At 31.8% G+C, this 24,241-nt stretch overlaps 1 protein-coding gene and 1 pseudogene across 1 annotated transcript in view; one reads left to right on the top strand and one right to left on the bottom strand.

Moving 5' to 3' along the window:
- Nucleotides 1–199: 199 nt before the first annotated feature.
- LOC127706668 (protein sll1483-like) lies at nucleotides 200–10,167 on the bottom strand (annotated as a pseudogene).
- Nucleotides 10,168–12,317: 2,150 nt separating this feature from the next.
- The window catches only part of LOC127706667 (transforming growth factor-beta-induced protein ig-h3-like), a 32,547-nt gene continuing 20,623 nt past the window's right edge, over nucleotides 12,318–24,241 (top strand). The window contains exons 1-7 of the mRNA XM_052211324.1: nucleotides 12,318–12,471; nucleotides 13,955–14,167; nucleotides 14,507–14,689; nucleotides 15,058–15,156; nucleotides 15,895–16,008; nucleotides 17,188–17,302; nucleotides 17,648–17,661. Coding sequence (XP_052067284.1) covers nucleotides 12,333–12,471; nucleotides 13,955–14,167; nucleotides 14,507–14,689; nucleotides 15,058–15,156; nucleotides 15,895–16,008; nucleotides 17,188–17,302; nucleotides 17,648–17,661 — 877 coding nt within the window. The 5' untranslated portion in view covers nucleotides 12,318–12,332. The remainder of the gene's footprint in view (nucleotides 12,472–13,954; nucleotides 14,168–14,506; nucleotides 14,690–15,057; nucleotides 15,157–15,894; nucleotides 16,009–17,187; nucleotides 17,303–17,647; nucleotides 17,662–24,241) is intronic.

The raw sequence follows: 24,241 nt of genomic DNA, 5'->3' as shown, positions 1-24,241 counted from the left end.
GTAACAAAATCCAGGTATGAACAGACGGAAATAGAGGTGCAAAAGTCGGGAATGCTTTAGTATGAATGAAATAACAGTACGAAAAAAACCGCAATAAGACTAAAGTATATATGGGTCAAAATCTATTTATTCAACTACAAATAGCAACAAAAACAACCCAAACTTTGATGTCTTAATTGTACTCTGTACACAGAATTGTCTATTTTCCAAATCCAAATTGAAGTCTATATCTTAATGAGATGAAAACATGATCTATAAGATGAACTACACCCTCAGTTGCTGAAATGTCCGCCTGTACCACTTTGGCATTATTCACAGTTACACCCCCTAAACTTTAATCGGTAAAGTATGGTAATTGTTCTTTTTCCATATCAGGAGCAGGTTATTCATGATCTTCACGCATATTAACCAGGTAGAAGAAAAGTGTATAACTATTTAGCACTTTGCGATACATTTTGACGCTGTATTCAAAAGCAATTGGGGATTTCGAAAAGCAAATATAAACATGGCTCATAGTTTATTTTAAATGTTTAAAAACTTTTGCATTAGATGTTAACATCAGATTAAATTTAAATTTTGTTTTTAGATAAAAGCACTCAACCTTTCGTATCTCAGAAATTTGATATATTTAAAAAAATATTTTTTACAAGGCCCTGGAATAATAAGGCTTGTGGAGCCATTTAGTTTTAGGTTTTCCCTTACAGTACTTGATTGAAAAAAAAAAATTAAAAAAAAACAATTGATGAAACCACAGATATTTACTTATATATAAGATATGTTAATTTAATCTGTGGATGAATTTCGTGTGCAAAATGTACTTTCATACTGATTCAAGTTTGATACCAATTTTGTTATCTTTCACTATATATCACTGTTTTAATAGTCGTTCATTGCATTGAATAATGTACAAATCCCCAAATAGACAACGTTTTAGTTGACATGATGTGTTATTTACTCATTTGCCTTTGAGAAGCTTGAAAAGAAACCAAGAGGACGACTATTTGATAGTATAGGGTTGGATGGATGTATCCAGGAAGATGTTGAAAAGAAATGACCTGCCATATCTATTGCAACATTTACTCGTAAATTTCGAAGGCATCTTGAAAAAAGATACCCTGATCCAAAACATTTTGGAAATATAACGTGTTGAACGAATATGACATGTGTAAATTAGGCTTACTTATATAAGAGATGTTGCAGAACTGAAGTATGTAAATACATATACGTATCGAAGTATCCATATACGTGCGATACAGTTGAAATGAGTATCTTTTTTTCTGACCCGATGACTCGATCCATGTATTGGCTAAACCAAAAAGTGGTATTTTGTCATGTGAACTAGGTTTATACTTTATGCATCATTCATATACAAAGCAATGAAGTACTAAAGAATGACATTTATAGATATAAATCAGAACAAAATGTAACTTCGAGATTCGGATGTACCTTACTACTTTCGACTGCACTTTAACTACTAAAGCTGAATATCTCTCAACTTGTGCAGTTAAAAATATCTGCCTTTTCCTTATGTATTAATACATTAAGTAAGATTGTAGAGAAACAATGTCATTTAGGCATTTTCACAAGACAAATCTTGGCGAAATGTTAAATTATCCTACATGTCTTTGTATAATATTATGAAGGCATGCAAACTTGTACCGTTTCATATCGTGCAATGCGCTACGGTACATCTTTATGTTCGTTAAACAATGTGTGAGTATGTTAATTTGCTAACGTATCCCTAAATAGTTACTGTATTTTGTCTGATGGAATTCAGAAAAAAAATTAATTTGCTTACTTTTCCCTAAATAGTAACTGTACTTTGTCTGACAGAATTCAGAAAAAAATAGATTTGCTTACTCATCCCTAAATAGTTACTGTACTTTGTCTGACAGAATTCAGAAAAAAATAATTTGCCTACTTATCCCTAAATAGTTACTGTACTTTGTCTGACAGAATTCAGAAAAAAAATAATTTGCCTACTTATCCCTAAATAGTAACTGTACTTTGTCTGACAGAATAAAAAAAAAAATTAATTTGCCTACTTATCCCTAAATAGTTACTGTACTTTGTCTGACAGAATTCAGAAAAAAATTAATTTGCCTACTTATCCCTAAATAGTTACTGTACTTTGACAGAATTCAGAAAAAAATTAATTTGCCTACTTATCCCTAAATAGTTACTGTACTTTGTCTGACAGAATTCAGAAAAAAATTAATTTGCCTACTTATCCCTAAATAGTTACTGTACTTTGACAGAATTCAGAAAAAAAATAATTTGCCTACTTATCCCTAAATAGTTACTGTACTTTGTCTGACAAATTCATCAATTGCATTGAACATAAATGAAAGAGATTGCTCTGTTTAAAGCATTTACTCGAATCTCTGTCCCGGCAAAGGCATTTTGAAAAAAAAATACTTAAAATTGGTAATAATCTTATCATGTTAAAAAAGTCAGGTACACCTTTTATTATTCAAGCGTGTTTGGGTCACCTGTTTCGTCCTTTAAATGTATAATACAGAAACAAAGAGTATATCATCTCGCTTTAAATTTCCTTATTTTTATATTTTACAGCTAACTTTTCATAATTAAGATTCAAATGTCATATTACTAGAAAATAAAATATATTGGTCAAGTGAAATATCTTTGTAATGAGTCATCATAACAGGGTAGGCGTGTTTGAATATATAAATAACCTTTAATTTCATTTGACTAATTATTAAAATAAGATAAAGGCATACTAATTATCTTATTCATTTTTTTAACTATTAAATAGAAGTCGGACGTTCATCCCTTCTTCCCTTTTTATGCCTCTACTGTTTGATCTTTAAAATGCATAAGCTATAAAAACACACTTTTTTATTAATGTTTTCAGTAACTATTAGTCTTCAACTTTGAAATTTTCATGTCTACCCTTTCACGAAATATTTTCATATAATTTTAAAGAAGGGCAGTGTTTTATCGGACTTTCAAATATTCGCCATGACAAACACTTACTAGTAGACAATAATTTTAAGTATTATAAAGACATACACATATATTAAATGAAGAAACATGTGCCTTTCTGGATACAACTTTCGCGTACGGATCATAATGAAGCAATGTGATAAAACTAACGAAAACGCGTCATCTCGACAGGGTCTACCGTTTTCTTGATGTAAAAAAAGATGACTTTATATACAGTTAACAAGATAAATTATAAAACATTTTTTTATTTACCGAAAATTTTGTGCAAGTTCATAACACATATATACAGGAATATAAAAATACAAAAATTGCGGTCTCAACAATAATTCAAATTAAAGATTGGAAAGAAGAATATTTTTTTTAACATATTTTTGGACCATTGATGAAATAATAAAGTAACTATTCCAATGTAATAGCCAGTTCTGATGACAGTTTTTGCATGTATTTTTCAAAGCAAAACTGATTTATGTCAATAATTTTATCTTTCGTCGTAAAAATATGTTTTCTCTCTACAATTCACAAGGAAACAAATTTTTTATCCCAGTGTACCCCTACCTAACAATACCTACCTATTGTATTTATTGATAATTCTTGTTCGTCCTGAACATAAAATATTTGCCACTAGACATTAAACAAATAACAATCAATCATGATATATACATGATATAGGCATCTCTGTATATAGTGGGATTTACTGAATTTAAAGGTTCGTTAGTAAATAAACAGACATATATAGGCTGTTGATTTCTTGCGCTTTAAGCTGTTGTGCTAAAAAGGATCAATTACGTTTTGACCTCCCTACCATTTAAAGTAATGTTATACACCTGACACACCACCCCTATGTTCCATTGTCTATGTTTTTATATTCATTAAAATATTGCCCTCCCTTTTAAAGCGGTTCATGTTGGTTTTAACAGCCCTCCTATTACACTCACTTCAGAGATTGAATTATACGACAAATACGTCCTGGGAATATTCCATTTTACTCCACGTACTATGTACAACATTTAGTTAAACAGTAAACTTTGTGGATATTTCGGATACGTTGAAGCAACATTCCATTTATGATGCTGCTATTTCATTGGCTGCTCGATAAGTACAGAAGCTTCTTAGGAAGGTTCCATTTTATGTGTCGTGCTAATCAAGCGGACCTTGCTCGGATTCAGTTACTTGTCATCTGATTTGCTTAGCTATACGTATTTTGGTTTACAGAAACTTTTCCGGAATATTCTATTTTTAGTCTCTAAGGAGTGATACACAATGATTCTTGGTTTATGTTTTACTTGATCAATTTTTGAAGTTTTTATATAATAATATCTAAATTAAGCGTAATATGAAAATAACAGTATTTTAAACATGATTATATGTTTGATCACATTGAACAACGTGAACTCAAACACGCCTTAACTTAAAAGTTAAGAAAGTTAAGCACACCTTTTATAATACATGAGGCGTGTTTGAGTTAACATTTTGGATACGTCGAAGGAACATTTCATTTTTTATGCTGTTATTTCATTGGCTGCTCGATACGTACAGAATCTTCTTGGGAAAGTCCATTGAATTTGTTGTGCTCATCAAACGGACATTGGTCGACTTCAGTCTACTCTTCTTTTTGGTTTATCTGTTCATGTAGTGGTTTACAGAAACTTTTCGGAATGTTTTATTTCAAGTATCTAGGAAGTGATATATATTCTTTCTTGCTCAGAATTTCACATGATAAATATTTCATTTTTTTTATGTACATTAATCATGGACTAAAAATCTCAATTCATGGTCTGTTCATTTCAGTGGTCAAATTAGCCTATTAGGTTTGACTCTCACATGAGCGATATATGTAAATATATGAAAAACCATCAGTGAACATTACAATATGGGCGTATTTAACATAAAAAATCGCCCTCTCCTTTAACTGTAAGCCAAGATACAAATTCTGTTAAATTACAAAATCTTTAATCGTAAGTTTCTGCTATATTACTCTGACGCTAAACCATTTTATAGTCATTGAATACTTGTACGAAGTTCTTAAATCTCTTAATATATAAGCCGTGATGATAGTATATTTATTTCAGAAATAACGTGTCACACAGGGCTGGAGCTATACTAGACAAGGAACCATTCCATAAAACTTCGACTTTTGAATGACCCCTTGATATCTTCCGCCTCTTGTACAACAGGCATTGTTCTGTTCTAATTTCATAATTATTTATTTTATTGTCCACTATATATCTTCAAAATAAACAATAAAAAAATCCCGATCTTCATATATGTTACATGTAGCAGAATTTTATATTCCATTTTTAACATCGGACCAGTTGCCGCCACGGTCAACTCGTTTTCTCAATTACTGTTTATTCAGTGGGGGATTCAAAAAGGGGGTTCTGGGGGTTAGAACCCATTACTTTTTTGACGATCAATGCGTTTGAATGGGGACATATGCTTGGAACCCTCCTTTTAAAAATGGCTGGATCCGCCCATTTCATTTACCTTGTAAAGAAATTTTGTACATAAGACCTAATAGCGGACGACTGAAACACTCAGCAAATATGCTGATATTAATTGTAAGAGTTTGTACACAACAGAGATAGATATAACAGGGGCGGATCCAACCATTTAAAAAAAAGGAGTTCCAACCCAGGATAAAAAGGGGGGGGGGGGGTTCCAACCATATGTTCTCATTCAAAAGCATTGATCGTAAAAAAAAGGGGGTTCAAACCCAAAGAATACCCCACCCCTGGATCCGCCATTGTATAAACTGCAAAATAGTCAATGCAGTTTAAAAATCAGATTTTTGATATTTCATTATAGAAGATATAGATTCAAACTGCCTATTCAGGAATTTTTCAAACTTCGCTTTAATAATGAAAAGGTTCACTCATTCATGTAAGGACAAGGTCATGAAAAATCGTGTATATTACGAATACATGTAATACTCATTTTTGCATATTCAAAAATACTTCATATACTTCCGTCATATACGGATAAGTCCTCGATACGTGAGTTCTGCAACAGTTCTATTTACAATAGATTGAATTTATATGGAAACGAAATTAAGTGCTAAGGAAAACAATCGAAGTAAGACATTTTACTCCATGTTGAAAATTACAGTAACAATTCATCAGATTCATTGCGACAATAACAATTAAAAATCAGTTACCTCTTGTGCTTAGTCGAATTTGGTCACGGTGTTTGTCAATTGTAGCTAAGGTTTCTCTGTTGTATAGACCGGCTGAGTATTCTGTATGAGGTACTTCATGGTATTCTAGTATTTCCAAAAGAAATATATCTCTTGTTTACCATGGAAATAGTATTAAATTTTTTTTTATCAATCACTCAATGTGTTTTGTCTTAAGACTTAATACAATGCCATATTACTATTTTGTTTTATTTTCGTTTTTTACACGAAAATTTAATAAATGTTCTTTTATGATAGTAATGTTTATTTAAAATAAATATTAAATAAGTAAATGTAGTATGATTGCTAATGAGACAACTATCCAACATACAAATGAAGCGGATTTAAGAATCTATAGTTTAAAAACATCTTTTGACATGAGCAAAACCCATATAGTCCTTAAAAAATTCCAGACAAGGTAAAACGAAAACACTAATGGTCTAATTTTAGACAAAACAATAAACGAAAGACAAATATGACAGACAGCAACCAATGACAACTGGTTCCTGACCGGACTGGCAGATAAAGAATGGGGCGGTGTTAAACATGTTTGTGTTCGTTCAACCCTCCCGCTAACTTGGGACAGTGGTGGAAAAGCACAACATAATAACATGCTGTGAAAATCAGTTAGGAAAATGTCAATTGTTATCGTATAGTTTGTTTCTGTGTATGTTGCATTGTCGTTTGTTGTTTGATCACTTCAGTGTTTCTGTTGTTTCGTTGTCCAAATGTACTATATTGTATTGTGTATTTGCGTAATTCTCTGTCCGTGGTGTTGTGCTGTGTTCATGTCATGCAATGGTGTCATTTTAGTGTTATATTTAACATTGCCATAAAAGTGCGAGGTTTGGCTAGCTTCAAAACCAGGTTCAACCCACAATTTTTTTCTTAAAATGTCCTGTACCAAGTCAGAAAAATGGCCATTGGTATATTATAGTTCGTTTCTGTGTGTGTTACATTTTAATGTTGTGTTTCTGTTGTGTCGTAGTTCTCCTCTTATATCTGATGTGTTTCCCTCAGTTTTAGTTTGTAACCCGGATTTGTTTTTTCTCAATCGATTTAAGAATTTTGAACAGCGGTATACTACTGTTGCCTTTATTTAAAATAGGCTTGAATAGATCGACACGAAACACACAATCACCTTTAGATAATGACAAAAGACACGAAATACCGATCTAATGTTTCTACCAGGTACTTAATGCTAGCTCAGAACCAATAAACACTAATTAACAAATAATTTTCTCCCAGACTAAATGTTTTGTGTCTGTGGTTTTGGTGTAAGTTGTTTTTGTGCGTCGTACAGATCTTGGTAAATGTTTTGTTATAAATTAGGCCATTAGTTTTCTCGTTTGAATTGTATTACATTTTGTCATGTTGGGGCCTTTTATATCCCATTATACGGCATGGGCTTTTGCTCATTGTTGAGGGCCGTATGGTGACCTATAATTGCCTTTATCCACTTATTAAAGTAGGGTAACAGTAGTATACCGCTATTCGAAATTCATAAATCGATTGAGAGAAAAACAAATCCGGGTTACAAACTAAAACTAAGGGAAGCACATCAAATATAAGAGGAAAACAACGACACAACAGAAACTCAACACTAAAATGCAACACACACAGAAACGAACTATAATATAACAATGGCCATATTCCTGACTTAGTACAGGACATTTTAAGAAAAAAAGGTGGGTTGAACCTGGTTTTGTGGCTAGCCAAACCTCCCGCTTTTATGGCAATGTTAAAGCTCTTCTTTGCATCATACCACATCCCCTTATATATAAAGTATCAATCAGTTCACATGTATGTCATAGAATTATAAACTGTTTGTTACAATTATAAAACAAGACAGAATGATCATACAAGTCTTAAGGTGTGAAAATGTTTCCTTTGTCTAAAACATTCTAATCAGACTTATCTCTAAATGAAAACATTGCTTCATGGTAAGATAGTAAACTAAGCATTTTACTATTGATTAACAAAATTAAAAATAAAATCTGCATCGACGAATACTATATTTAAAGCGAAATTGAATCTATATTCTTTTTTATGAACGGTTTCATTCCACATTGAAGAGTATTTTGATTAACAATGAAGAGTTATACTACCTGTTAGAAGAACTTTATTTGATGCAAGTATGGCAAGAATTGACGATCCCAGTTTGCAAAAGCAGCATTTGTTGGAGCAAATACAGTCAATCCACCTGTCAATTAAGAAAAACAGTTTAAAAATTTTTTTTACAAGTATATACATTTTGGGTATTAGCAATGTTCGGTGATAATATTTATTCTTAATTTTGTGTATGCAAAATGCCTACATATCCTTAAATTTGTATAATTAAGTAGCTCGTTTTGATTTCCTGTTACATAGCTTATAGAATTATTGGTAATTACATTGATCCTACCCAAATATGAAAATAACATCAAATCATGTGTTGAATTTCTATGTTTTAGCACGTTTTTGACCGTTTAGAGTGTTTAGGTGAACGCTTTTGAAAGTATTACCCGGATGTATTTGATTGTGAAACACTAAAGACTAAAGATTATAATAACAGAAACTGCCAATGACTGTCACAACAGGTAGGCATTTTACATGGTTTACAAAATTGTTTCACACTTAACTTCCATATTTGTAAAGTGTTGGAATTATATGAAAACGATGAAAACCACTCTCAATTGTTTAAACTGTTTGGAGAATATGTTAAAGGAAATGCCCAGTGAATAATGGCATTGATATTTTAAGTTGCAGTTTAGCGCATTTGTTAGTTTTTTATTCTGAAAAAAATTTAAAAAAATCCCCAAAAAAGGAGATAACAAAATAATAAACATTATCAAAATAATGTGGTGATAATACCATTTTAAAATAAATTTTGTTGTCTTTTTGGAGCTAATTAATGTTTATCCCTACATTGCATAATATAACAAACACATTGATCAATAAAAAATCAAACTAGTTCTAGCTCAGAGTCTTATGACAGTTATGCCTAAATCTGTATACCTTTTAACGCAGTTGCAAGTCCGGCGTTTTGAACTTGAGTCAATACAGTACTGAGATCGCTGTTTCCGACAACTAGATCAACATTTTTGCCTTTTGGAGATATCATGACCTTTTTAATGACATGGACAACTCCATTGGATGCCGAGAGGTCAAATTTAGAGATTTTAGAACCTTCAATAGTTACAGCTTAAAATAGTTAAACAAATATGAAAAGTGTGACACAAACTCGCTCTCCCTGAATAACAAGTATACAAAAATGCTCAATACTTTGTTCAGTCAATAGATAGACTGATATAATTGACGTTTATATATGATTTTATAAAAATAATTACAATGTTTTTTATGACAATTTTTGACATAAACAATAAAAATGAATTAAAATATTTCTCTATTTAAAACACTTACATGATTGTGTGAGTATGTATTAAATCTAATTTTTGTTCCTGCTAAGGTTTCGAACTGAAGTTCATTTTTGACGGCTGAACTTGGAATTGCACCTTTGAAAATGTGGTATTTCAGGATATTTGCTAAATCACTTGTCTCAGTGAGAAGTTCTGCGACAGTTGCCTTTTTCTCAATATGGCCATACTGACTGATTACACAATAGAAATGGTTCCAAAAAACTTGTAGTTTTTGTAGTCTAATTAAAAATACATGTGTGGGAAATGCTCAGAAAGCGGTAACTTGATCGTTTATACAGGACGAGAACAAGTGATCATGATAAACCTACAAATCAAGTCAAAGGTTTAAGAAACAGAGGACCCAGTTATAGGAATTTGTTTGCCTATGAGAAAAGACAAAACACAGAAGGCGTTATAACATGCAAAGATACCACTTTCTTCAAAAATTGAACAAAGACTGATAATTTCCTTCAGCGTAATAATATACTGCTTTTAAATTGTATGAACAAAACGAAGTAATACATAAAAGGTTTTTGCTAATTCAAAATTACATAGAGACCTTAGTTAATGCGATTGGTCTGCATGAGATATATCAAATACGAGGGATTGATTCACATGCATAGAAGTCATGTCTTTTTTTCCCTTTCTCTTTTTCTTGTACTCAATCTTATCCTTTAATATTATAATATCAGAATTTTTTTTTTTGCATTCTTTAAAAAGATATACTGTGACTGCATCTTACGACCTTTACGACAGATAATTTAGCTAATCTGCAATCAATTCCATCTTCATGGCTAATATAGCATGTACTGTGTTACAACTCTAGGTTGTACTGACGAGGAAAGGAAACACGAGTCCACCGAAAGCTGATTTTTTTATTTCAGTCAAGGTGACCGTGTGGTATAGAGCGCTGGACACAGTGCAGGCGGTGTTGTCACGATATCCCAATAGAATGAGTTCAAATCCCGGCGAGGGAAGAACAAAAATTTGCTTCCGCTTTTGCAGATTTAACATTGTTGTGCTGATATTTAGAGTAACATGAATATAATATGTGTTTTCAGCCGTGTATCACTGGTGATTCAATGGATGTATCTGTTGAAGAGTTGTCACTTGTTTAGACGTACTTATATATATATATATAAACGCCCTAAAAACCGTAATAAACAACACCAATATAAAAAAATGGAAACATTAAATGTAATTATCTATAAATATTTTGGATAACAGATATCCTTAATCAGTATGATTATGATGTAAAATTAATCATAACAATCTATTCTGATTTAACTATAACAATCTTGATATTTATACAATTAAAACTGAACACAAAAACGCTTGTACAATTCTAAAATTAAAAAAAATGACGTAGGTTATATAGGTATATATAATATACCTATATAACTGCATAGATATGCTTCTAATAATAATAGTAATGTGCGATATGAACTGGTGCATTTCTAAAATTTTTAAAGCAGACGACAATTAAGATGTTACAACAAGGACTGCGTGGAAATACATTCACAATGAACAGCATTCTCAAAATGTATAATATTTATATAAGGTAACTGAAGGCTACTGTCTGAAATCAAATCTATCTCCATGAACTTACTGTGAGGTTAAACAATATTTATAGTAAATAGTACAAGAGCACTATACGCATACTCTATACTGTTATTACCAATACTACCTTTCAATGCTTTATGTCTATTTCGGAATGCAGCCTCATAAATAAACGTTTGAAACGGAAAAGTAAAACATTTGACCGTTCCGATCTACCCATGTTTCTTGTCTTCCAGAATTATGAAATTGTATTCAAAATCGTACGAATTAACCCATCATCTATTCTTTGATTTTGTAAATCATAAATATTTGTAATTCATATACAAGTTTGATAAACTTCAAGCATGGAAATCACTAGTGAGCGACCATTGTTGAAAATAGATAAAATTTTCATCCATGCAAATGTTAAAGATGAAGGTATAATTATATATAATTTTCGCGTTCGAAAGGGTTGTAGGTACAAACGACAACATCACATTAAGTCTTTAAAATTACACCTTCATGCATTAAACATATTATTTGATTTGATTTTTTCATAATAATCCCATTGAAGAAACGCATCCAGCTTAGTTTCAAACCGTCCCTACAACATCTTATTTACACATTTTAGTTTTCTAAAGATACATGTTTCACTGCTGTAATACACATGCAGCTATCAATTAAAAATATTGTGCCTTTAAAATAAATATTAATCCCATCCACTATGTGGGACTTCTACTATATAGCGATAACAAGCCTATGCTTATGTCCAGTAAAATATTATGAAAACCCGTGCCTTCCGAAACGTAACTTGATTTATGACAAAACCCGCCACCTGTGTTGAAGAAAATCATATTTTCTCAACAAAGTTTGAGATATATTTCTAATATCCTATAACTTTAATTGTATCAAAATATCTTAAATGAATAAAAATGTATACTCAGATGGATTGGCGATTATTAGTATGAAAAATATGGATTTATCTGTTCTCCTGAAACAGATTATGACCAAGTATTGTATATGTTAACGTGTGAAACTTTAGATACAAACTGAGTCACCTTTGAATTATGTAAAATTTGATAATGAAGTTATGTCTCAAAAATGTCTCACGTTTTACTTAGTGTGGTCAATATCTTATCATTTCAAAATGACCATGGAATTCCTACGTAGTCAATGAACCAACCCTACTATAAATTAAACAAAACTTATTGATGAATTTCATTTTAATTCTGCAGTTTTGATTCAAAGGTCTTAACATGTTTAGGTATTGTTGCATCTTTCTCGCTGTCCATTGTGTTTTAGGTGGTAACCTGGTCGAGGTGCTCCAAGCTAATGGCGAGTCAAGACTGATCCAGTATGCGACAGCCTGTGGATTAGCTGATACAATATTAGGAGGTAAAATAAATATATCAATATACTAGTACATAAAATATGTGTTAATATGTGTGTGCGAGAGTTGATAAGGCAGATTTTTACGAAGCATCGTATAAAGTAAAAATAAGTCATATGAAATTTGCATTACAGCAATTGATAGGTTCTACTACTATAAAATTCGTCAAATATTAATAATATCAATAATAGTGTAAATTAGAGTTGACCTCGACCGCAAGGACATATTTTTTTAAGAAGTACAGCATTAGCACATTAACAAAATTGAAATAAGCCAGATTGTTCTTCCACGCGCTTCAAATCTCATTTAAAATAGTCAAAAACCAAGAAATTTCAACAAACAATGTCTTACTGAGCTTTTTGTGATGTCATAACTTATTTAATGTGAAGCCATAACTTTTGAAGTTTTTAGTTTTGCCTTGTCTCATTTTCGATACTGACATGAATAAGAATCTAATACATGAGATTTAGCTAACTATAAAGCTAGTTTTAATTGACCACTTTCTTCTGAAAATGCATCTACAAAGTTAAGAATATGACAGGTGTTTAGTTTTGTTGAATGATATAGTCGAGCGTTCGATTTGTAAGGTTTTAACCCACCATTTTTTTTTTTCTTAAAATGTCTTGTACCAAGTCAGGAATATGGCAATTGTTATCACATAGTCCGTTTTTATGTATGTTGACGTTTGTTTTTGTAGCAGTTCAGTGTTTCTGTTGTTCCATTTTGTGTCCTCTTATAGTTGATGTGTTTCCCTCAGTTTTGTTTTGTGACCCAGATTTGTTTCAGTTAAATCGATTTATGACTATTGAACAGCGGTATACTACTATTGCCTTTTTTTGTAGACTATAACCCTTTTTGAATTTTCCTTTGAGTTTGGTATTTTTGTTAGTTCGTTTTTAATGCATTGTATTACAAAAAAAAAGTTTAGTGAAATCAATATGTCCTATTGTCTATTGACAAATAAAGTTCAGAATAGAATGAATGATGAGCACATGAGTTTGCCTTCAGTTGGTTTGCTTTGATTTTGGTTGAAATCCGGTTTTCAATTTGTCAACTGTTGTGTGTAATTTAGTCTTATCAACTATGATTTTGACTGAATCTACTTTGATATTTTTACTCTTGTTATCCGTCTTTCTGTTATGGTTTTTAATTGTATCCCTCTTGTTGTCTGTCTGTCTATGTTTTTGCAGTTATCCCTTGTTGTCCGTCTGTCTCCTATGGCTTGTGTTTGAATGTCTTGTTATCATTCATTCTACTATGGGTTTTGATTGTTTCTACTGTTGCCAGTCTTTCTACTGTCATTTTGTTTGCCATTCGTTGTAGTCCTTTTGCTTTTCTACAGAAATTAAGTTTCTTGCTAAATTAGTTAAAACTTTGTACAAGTGGTCTAGTTGATATTGTAAATTTTTACTGTTTGCATAACACGAGAAAAATTGCTACTTAATTATTTTTCAAGAAACTCTATTCTAGATTGTAATTTTCTTTCAGGAACATACACCATCTTTGCACCCACAAATGCTGCATTTGATGCACTTGGAACCGAACAAGAACTCCTTTCTGATAAAAATGTTCTTACCACTATATTACTGTATCATCTGACTAATGGAGTTATACGGAGCACAGATGCGCGGAATGAGCTAACAGTTGAATCGGTTGCCGGACTGAAAGTCAGATTCAATATTTACCAGCATAACAAAGTAAGTGCAATCCGTTTATAAGGTTATTGTCTATGTTTTAAATTTTATGCAGACTGGGATTGCAATGTGTATGGAGTTTATCTGTATTTTGAAATGAAAACTTGATCTATTGCTACACATTATTTATTCTCTCTAGCTTTGGGAACCATTATATGTACATATAAGACTGATCATTGTCTACTTTTTACAGTAAAATGTGAGTCGCATTTATATCTTTATTATGAGCAATTAACTTCTTGATTTTATAGACTTTTTCCCGTATACAAATATATTTGTCCTGCTTTGCATAACTTTACAAATGATTACTCCGAAACTTGTATTATTTCATCTTTCATAAAGGCAGTTACAGTTGAAGGTGCCAAAATTTCAAAGTTTGACCTGAATGCTTCGAACGGAATCGTCCATGTCATTGAGAAAGTAATGATACCACCTACCGGAGGAATTGTCGAACTCGTATCAGGGAACAAAGATCTAAGCACATTATTGTCATTAGTCCAGAAAGCAAATATTACAGGAATTATTCAACGTTAGTATCGTGTGTTTAGTATAAGGTTTTCCTTTTTACAACTTACGTTTTACTTGTATATAATAAGATTTTACGTACATAAAATTAAAAAAAAATACTCCAAGCAAAAAAAAAAAAAAAAAATAACTAGTCCATAAAAACACATTCCTCTAAAAAAAAAAACATAAATAAACAAAAAAGCATTGATTCCTATAACTTTGTTTGTTGTGTTTGTCCTAAACTTCTTGGAATGAAATGTATTTACATGATATTGTTTAAGCACGGAATGCAAACACAAAAAGAATGTTTTTTTTTCAATGAATCATAATAATTTCTTAATCATGATAATCGCTTTGCATTGTCAATGTCAGCTTCATTTTTACACACAGGTGATCCATTAACAGTATTTGCACCAACAAATGCTGCATTTTCAAGATTATCTGCAAATGTTTTAAGCAGGTTAAATAGTGATACAGCTCTACTAAAAGGTAAATATGAATACATGTAGATGTAGAATAAACGTAATTGTTAATTAGCAACTCCATGTATTCCTTATTTAATTTTGTGGATAGGATTTTATATGGAGACTAAATTTCAGACATACACATAGCTTATGTAACTTGGTGAAGTTGAATGTAGAATTGTAATCTTTAGTTGATACAAATTAAAAAGGCTTCATATATTAATTCATATACAGTGCCTAAGTCTTTCCAATATAATCTAGATTAACGTACTAGCATTTGTTTGCACTAAACGAGTCAATTTAAAAGGTTTTTGGCTTCACATATAGGTAACTGCAAAAACGTTTATTTGTCTACTAAAGATGTTTAATCTATATATTTTAAAAGGACATTCAAAACTCTTATGTCGAACAGATACTAGAAAACGCCATGGCAAAACACCGCGAAATGCAATTGATTCAACAAAACACTGCATAGAAAACTACAAACTGATCCTTGTAAACCCCACTTAACAGCGATATGATCTCTTGTGCTTAGGGAGGTTTTGCAGATGAAAGAACAAGACGATATAAACTTTTTAGTAATATATTTTCTGTTTGTTTCTATTATTCGTCCTCTATACTTTTATATCTTAAAGGTTTTAGTCGGTTTTTATGTTTTTTTTTTTTTGTTTCTTTGATATCATTTAATATCAACGATAAAGGCATATATGATATCACCGTACCTACAACAGCACACATTGAATCCTGACTATTTGTATTACAGAGGTTTTGGAATATCATTTAGTACCACATACAGAGTATTCACCTGGTTTATATAACAGAGAATATCTGCGAACGTTAGATGCAAAGAGGGATGTTATTCGTTTAAGTGTGTCAGGTGAGCTTTAATTAATATAACGGAAGTGAAATATTCCGGTTAATTCCGCAATTTGATTGGTTCCATAAACGGGAGATATGATTTCATATTGTATGTGAAGGGAAACAAAGATGAAAATGAAGATACTGTCGAAATCCAGACAAGATGTACTATTATTGTAATTCTAGCTGCACATGGAATATGGGCTCATATTCACTGTCAATATCCTATATCCCTTCCGCCTTGTGGTTCAGGAGATAGAAAACACTATACGATCTCATATCCCCTGTGAAGATAAAAAATAACATATAATATTAAAAAAAGTTGAGATCAATTAAGATAAGATTTTCTTAAATAAGTAACAACCTCCATATATCTCGTTCTGAAACAGGATCTTTGAATTTAGAAGTATTCTAGTTGGAAACAAATGCACTACATTTTGTGAATATCGATAATGGAATGAACTCAAGGACTAAAATTTTTAGACTTTTAAACGTAATACTAGTAGTAAAGGAAAACTTTCATAGTTTTTGTGTACATAGGTTACACAAATGAAAAATATTTCAGCATATTTTGGAGTCTTTCCATATTATTAGTCCCGATCATACCGGAAGTTTCTTCGATTTCAAAACCTAGAGTCTGTTAATTTTTATATTCATATCAACGGTTTCAATTTATCCCATTTACGTGCACTTTCAGTGCTTTAACAGATCTTCAGGAAGGAATTGTATGCATAAGGCTTTTGTATAAACTAGTACATTTATTCTAACTCACGTTCATACCTAGTACCAACTAAATATTCAAACGCGGAACATGAACTGAATATATTGCAACTTTAGATACTTTAGACATTTGAGCAGAGATAAAACTTTTGTATAAAACTTTAAATTTATAAATATATATTTCATATATGTGTGGCCTCGGTGATCGAGTGACACTTCTGTATCACTGGAAAGTCAACACTGAGGTTGTAAGTTCGAACCCCGCACGGGGCAGATGCACTCAACTCCAATCTTGATTGACTAGAATTGTCAGTTTATATCGCGAATATGTAAAACTTGGATTTCCTAACTTAACTGCCTCAAGTGATGTTGAAAATCGTGAAATCATATCGCCGCGAAATGGGCTAGAAAGGGCTAAACGCGAAATAAAGTATCCGCGAAAAATAAGTTGGTTTACAGTATACATTTTATTTTACAGGAGGAGGAGTGTCAGTAAACTCATATGGGCACGTTTTAAAAGCTGATATTCCAGCTACAAATGGTGTTGTTCACTTAATTGATCATGTACTCATCCCACTCCGATATTGGCGTACGTTTGGCTTTGGAAAATAATTTATAACTGACAACAGTGTGCTGGTTACACTTTGATATGTACATATGTAATGTATGTAAATACATTTTATTTATACTTACGTATACTATTATACTATGTATGCAATGTCGTCATTATGTCATAATTAAAATTTAAATGTAAGTCAATATGTATTTCATTTAAGTCTTCCTAGATGTCTGCATATACAGGTTTTAAAATATAGCACTCTGTAAGCTATATCTTACAATATAAATGTTTTTGGTGGGTTTCGTGTTGCTAAATCCTTTTTTTTTCTATGTTGTGTTTTGTGTATCATTGATTTTCTGTTTGTCTTTTTCTATTGTAGCCATGGCGTTGTCAGTTTGTGTTTTGGCCTCTGAGTTCGGATGTCTCTTTGGTATCTTTCGCCCCTCATTGAAGGAAACAAAAACAGTAATTTACCAAAGAGTTTCAAATATGATTATAATAAGTAATTATGTCATAGGTTATGCACATTTTAAGGTTTTTCTTCTCGTAAAACACACCGAGTGGTGTCAGGATTGATCAAATTAAAGACCGACCGTAGGAAGGTCTCAAATTATGTTCTACGACAAGAAAAACCTTAAAATATGCATTATCTGACATATATACTGTTCAGGTTTTAAAACGCCCTATGGCTCATTTAGAATGTGAAAGGAAATTCACTAATTAATCTAAATATAAACGTTAGAAATCATTATCTAGATACAATCAAACTATTGCTGTAACTGCATGAAATAAGACACAAATGAATTGTTACCACCCGATAACAGCATATAAAATACAATTCACTTTGTAAGTGATTTATTGTGTCAACTTAGTTTATGGAAGGGGGTGCTATGTTGTTGTTTTTTTCTATTTATAATGACATTTTTATCGCGGAAAAGTGATTATTTTTTCAGCAATTTTTAACGAACGATCAATTCAGAATTATTTTCTTTCGAATGGCAATACATTTTTTTCAAAACAAGGAATAAGGGCCCGTATGCATTAAATCACATAAGTTTAGATATCCAATCGTAATTCTAATTTATCGTAGAAATACGTCCGCTTGGAATATTCTTAACTTAAGTAGCTTCATTCATACGGCCTCATAATTTAATTCTATACTCCACCGACCCCTTTGTGAGGTACGTGGCTGTAATTCCAAAGAATATTAGAATATTTCATCAGTTAATACTTTGATACAGTAAAAGGAATGTATATATGTAAAAAGTTACGAACTGACACGACGACAGCACATATTCGTGATACATGTACATGTAACACGAAAACGAATATCAATACATATAGGTCTCAGTATGATTTGCTATTCAGTGTGAATCAATTAGATTTTCAAAATCCTTAACACGAATGTGTTAAATCTGGCTTGTTTTAAAAGTATTATGAAATTTTTTACATTAAAATTCATCTCACAAAATGGAAGTATCCCTTTATTGTTGCGATAAATTGTCAAAACAATACAATATTTGTTTTTAAAGTTAAAATGCGCGTCAATGGCGATTTTTTGTTTAACCTTTCAAAGAAGAAACTTAAAGAAATCCCCTATTGGCAACACCAAACTATCAAACGAATTAAATGCTGAAGTAAATTATAATATGCATTTTTATCAAGGGAAATAATGACCTCACACATGTCATTATTTTATGCCTTGAAGCATATTTCATTGGAATATGGTATCGTCCCAGTTGATTCTAAGAAAAAATGAGTTTTTTATTAACAATATTTTTGTTAAAATTTGAGGGAGACTTTTTCAACAAATTGTCGGCATTCCTACGGGAACGAACTGTGCGTCTCTGCTTGCAGACCTCTTCTTATTTTAATATAATTCGGAGTTCCTTCAGACACTTGTAAAAAAACAAGAAGATCAAAAAGTAAGATCATTTAACTTCACATTCATATATATCTTTGATGTTCTTCAACAATCCAATTTTTTCTGATTGGGTTCATATAATATGTCCTAAAAAAATAGACATTAAAAACAGCAGACACTAATTTCTCTATCTCATTCGTAGACTTATCGTTTCATCTCGGCCTCAAGTAACTGTTCTACAACTAATCTCTCAGTGTTTTTAACAAGTTCCTTAACTACTATCAAAGAGTTTATCATAAACTATTGTAGTAAAAAATATGAAAATAGTGGAATTAACTATTTTTGGAGTGTAAAAAATTCTTTGGATGTTTTAGATAAATTACGTGCTTTTGATGGTCCTTTTGATTCTGTTGACAGTTTTGACTTTTCTACTCTTTACACTACACTTCCACACAGTCTTATCTAACAAAAAAATGACTATTTAATTAAATGGTCGTTTGGTAAATCTGAATGCAAATGTATTTACTGCAACTCTTTTAAAGCCTTTTTCTCTAATGAGAAAGGTAAATATGCTAGATATACTTACTGGAGGTGTGATGAGACGAGTGAAGCTGTTATTTTTCTCCTTGATAATATTTATGTACGTTTTGGCAGCAAAGTTTATCGACAGGTTGTAGGTATTCCTATGGGCACTAATTGAACCCCTTTAATAACAGACTTGTTTTTGTACTGTTATGAATCACAGTTTATGACCAAACTCAGTAAAGACCCGTCTAAATTGCATTTAAGTGATAAATTCAACAACACTTACCGTTATCTTGATGTTTTTTTTAAGTAATCAAGAATTTTCTCAATATACTGCCGAAATTTACCCAAAGGAACTTACTTTAAATAAATCAAATTTAAACGGTAACAACTGTCCTTTCCTAGATTTAGATATTTCGGTTTTACACGGGAAACTCCACACTAAAATTTACGACAAAAGGGACGATTTTTCGTTCCCTATTGTTAATTTTCCCTTTTTAGATGGTGATGTTCCTTTGGCACCATCTTACGGTATTTATATTTCACAACTCTTTCGCTATGCCCGTGTCTGTTGTGACATTTTTTATTTTAATGAACGTAATCTATGTATTACTGGTAAATTATTAAGCCAGGGATTTCGTTACCACAAATTACTTAAAACCTTTCAGTAACTGCGAGTACTCTCAGATCTCTACTTAGTGTCTTTTTGTTGTTTGGATGTACAAGTACCCGGCCACGTCCACTTGTATTTGTAGTATTTGTATTTTTATCCATCTGATGAGTTAAGCCTCTTTCAACTGAGTTTTATAGTTCGTTCTTATGTTGTACTGTTACACTACTGTCCAAGGTTAAGGGGAGGGTTGAGATCCCGCTAACATGTTTAACCCCGCCACATTCTGTATGTATGTGCCTGTCCCAAGTCAGGAGCCTGTAATTCAGTGGTTGTCGTTTGTTTATGTGTTACATATTTGTTTTTCGTTCATTTTTTGTACATAAATTAGGCCGTTAGTTTTCTCGTTTGAATTGTTTTACATTGTCATTTCGGGGCCTTTTATAGCTGACTGTGCGGTATGGGCTTTGCTCATTGTTGAAGGCCGTACGGTGACATATAGTTGTTAATTTCTGTGTCATTTGGTCTCTTGTGGAGAGTTGTCCCATTGGCAATCATACCACATCTTCTTTTTTATAATTATACCTCGAATTTGACATAAGCGGTCATTTTAGTACCATTATCTGCTGTTGTCTGTTCTGTGGTCGGGTTGTTGTCTCTTTGACACATTCCCCATTTCCATTCTCAATTTTATCTATGAAAAACAAGACGATTTTCATTTTAAAATTATCAATTTCCTCCACCTTAGTCATGTTAGTAGTAATAAACCAACAGTATGGCATGCATGGGAAATACATTTGCTAACCAATTCGGTATTCAAGAGCATGCAGCTGCATCATCATCTTAACAACGTGTAATATTGTTCTTTCATTTGTCTTTGTTCTATTATTAATATTACTTTTACTGTTTGGTTTGTTTTCTGTGATATCCATTTGACGTGGCTAGGTACTTATACATCCCGTCAATGTGTTTGTATTATCTTTAATTTTTACTGGTGTGTTTTGTATATGCGACTTTTTGTGTTTCTGTGGTTCTTATAACGTGACTCTGTACTTTAAAAGATCCCGTCATTATGTTATTGTTCTATTATATGTCATTATGTTATTGTTCTATTATAAATTTGAAAATACTTTGAACGACAAACGACAAATTTATTTTACTCGCGTAGTAGTATTTACCATATGTGGATTCTTAAGGGTTCTGAAGAACTTCTGGACAATTATAAATCTCGGTCTATTTCTGAAATTAATTCTAACATAACTTTTGATTTTTTAACCCTGTATACCAACATTCCCCATGTGAAATTATAAAATTGTTTTGAATAGACATTGAATGACAAACTTTTTTCTTATGTGACGTTTACATTTTCTGACGTCAGACACGCGAAGCAATGAATGTGGGTCTTAATTTGATAGATGCTTTTGTGCTTTTTTTGTAAATAATTGTTTGTTTTGATATTGTAACACAGTGATGACTGCTGTACCCATATTTTGACTATTTTATTTATAATGTCTGTTTTGTTCACGCATCGTTGTAAATATAACGAAATTTGATAAGACTGTCGTACAAGTGAGAGGTTTAGCGCTATAAAACCAGGTTCAATCCACCATTTTCTACATTTGAAAATGCCTGTACCAAGTCAGGAATATGACAGTTGTTGTCCATTCGTTTGATGTGTTTTGTCATTTGATTTTGCCATGTGATTAGGGACTTTCCGATTGAATTTTCCTCGGAGTTCAGTATTTTTGTGATTTTACTTTCTGCTACTAAGATTTTTTAAGACGTCACAAGTGTCTGAGCATAAATCTGATGAACCATGGTTAAGTCAAAGAACGTCTCGTCTTACAAAAAGTTCATCAAAAGATATTTAGACCTTGCTGATAGATATTCCATGTATTCAGTGTCAACTTCAAAAATAATACGCGATGGCCTTTATTAACAGATTCTAGGTACTGATGTTGTTAATCATCTTATTTACGTGATCAACTGTTCTCTTTTTTGTCTTTGTAAAATATCATTTTTACTGTTTAGTCTATTTTTGGAAATATCCATTTGACGTGGCTCGGTACTTATACATCCCGTCATTGTTTAAATGTGCTATGGTATTTTGTTTTGTATTCTTGTCTTCAATTTATGGTAATGTGCTATGTCTATATGCCTTTTTGTTTTTCTTTGTTGTCATTTTTTGTTTTTTTAAGTGAATAAGATTATAAAACAATGTTGACTGATGAACCCCTATTGTTGAAGTTTTTACCTTTTTATGTCTGTTTGTTTTGTTTACACAATGTTGTAAATATAATGGAATTTAATGCAACCGCCATACAAGTGGGAGGTTAAGCTAGCTATAAAACCGTGTTAAATCCACCATTTTTAATATTCTTCATTCACATTCTCCGTTCGATTAATGTTTGTGACCTTTTGATTTTGCCATTTGATTAGTAACTCTCCGTTTTGAAATTCTTAGGAGTTCGATAATTTTGTTAATACTTTTTGATATATCTTCTCTGCAAATTATCACTGACATTTTCTACTAGTTGTAGTCACACTCCGATCATCTTTTTCCCATTTACGACATTCCTGATCATCGAAATTGTCCTTGACAATAAGGACATGTGTCACTGGTTGGACATGAAATGCTGCCTCTCTTTCCTATCACCTAGATCCATCTCATTCTTTTTTTAAAGAATTTTGTGTTGAGTTCTTCCAAATTTAAGAATTATTCAGTTTTCTGTGTAGTATCTGAGCTGTTTTAATTATTAATGTTTTTGGAGTTTTATCGGTAGTGATCTTGTCTATTTTTTGTTCAGAAGAACAACTTAATGTAAAAGTAACAAAGTTCGGGTCTCAACAGACGGAATATGAGGTGCAAAAGTCGGGTATGCTTTAGTATGAAACGAAAGAACAGTACGAAAAAACAGCAATAAGCATGATAAGATTTAAAGAACATATGGGTCGAAATCTATTTATTAAATTAAATATTGCAACAAAAACAACCCAAACTTTATGTCATAGTTGTACTCTGTACACAGAATTGTCTTTTAACCAAATCCAAGTTTACGTTTATATTTTAATGGGATTAGAAGGTAATCTATAACATGTAATACACCGTTAGTTACTAAAATCACGACAAATCTCCAAGGAAAATTCAAAAAGGAAAGTCCCTAATCAAATGGCAATTTCAAAAGCTCAATTACATCAAACGAATAAATAACAACTGTCATATTTCTGACTTGGTACAGGCATTTTCTTATGTAGAAAATGGGTGATTAGATCTGGTTTTAAAGCTAGAATTTAAGGTTTGCCTGTTCCACTTTTGCATTATTCACAGTTACACCTCATGAATCGGTAAAGTATGCTTAAATACACCTGTGACGTAAATCTTTTGTTCAAACTCTCCATTATTTTTCAGGAATGAAGAGTTATTTTTTTTTGTTCATCTTCATTCGTCCGGACGTTTTGCCCTCTGGATATTTCCATGGGCACTTTCTTAAAAAGTGTTCACTCGTGGAAATAATCCTAAAGGACGAAACGCGATATTGAATGAAGATGTAAACTTACTAAAACGACTGATACTGGAGTTTTTAAATAGCGATCGTAATAATACAATGAACACCAAATATCTCATTATCAATAAACAGCTTTTATTTGCGAGTCGTAATTCCATTATATTACATATAGTATCGTTTTCACTAAAATTCCACAACATTATCCATATTTTGTTTTCCGATGCACATCGTGGCTGAATTTTTGTCCCGGATAGTATCCAAGCGGGTAAAAACGAATATTTTCAATTGAGTGCCATTCCTCTTCTGTGTATCTACAAAATATCAAATGTGTTAACTCAGTTGAATTCTTCTGCGATATTGAACACATAAACATTATTCAATAAGGAAAATTAGTCTTAGATGCATGATTTTTTTATTAGTTGTTATTGGCTTTCAACTAGCTATGAGTACTCTCAGATCTGTACTTAG

The sequence above is a fragment of the Mytilus californianus genome, unplaced genomic scaffold (assembly GCF_021869535.1).
Source record: "Mytilus californianus isolate M0D057914Y unplaced genomic scaffold, xbMytCali1.0.p SCAF_6, whole genome shotgun sequence".
NCBI lineage: Eukaryota > Metazoa > Mollusca > Bivalvia > Mytilida > Mytilidae > Mytilus > Mytilus californianus.
Note: the sequence above shows the minus strand (reverse complement) of the source record. Positions and strands in the feature narration are given on the sequence as shown.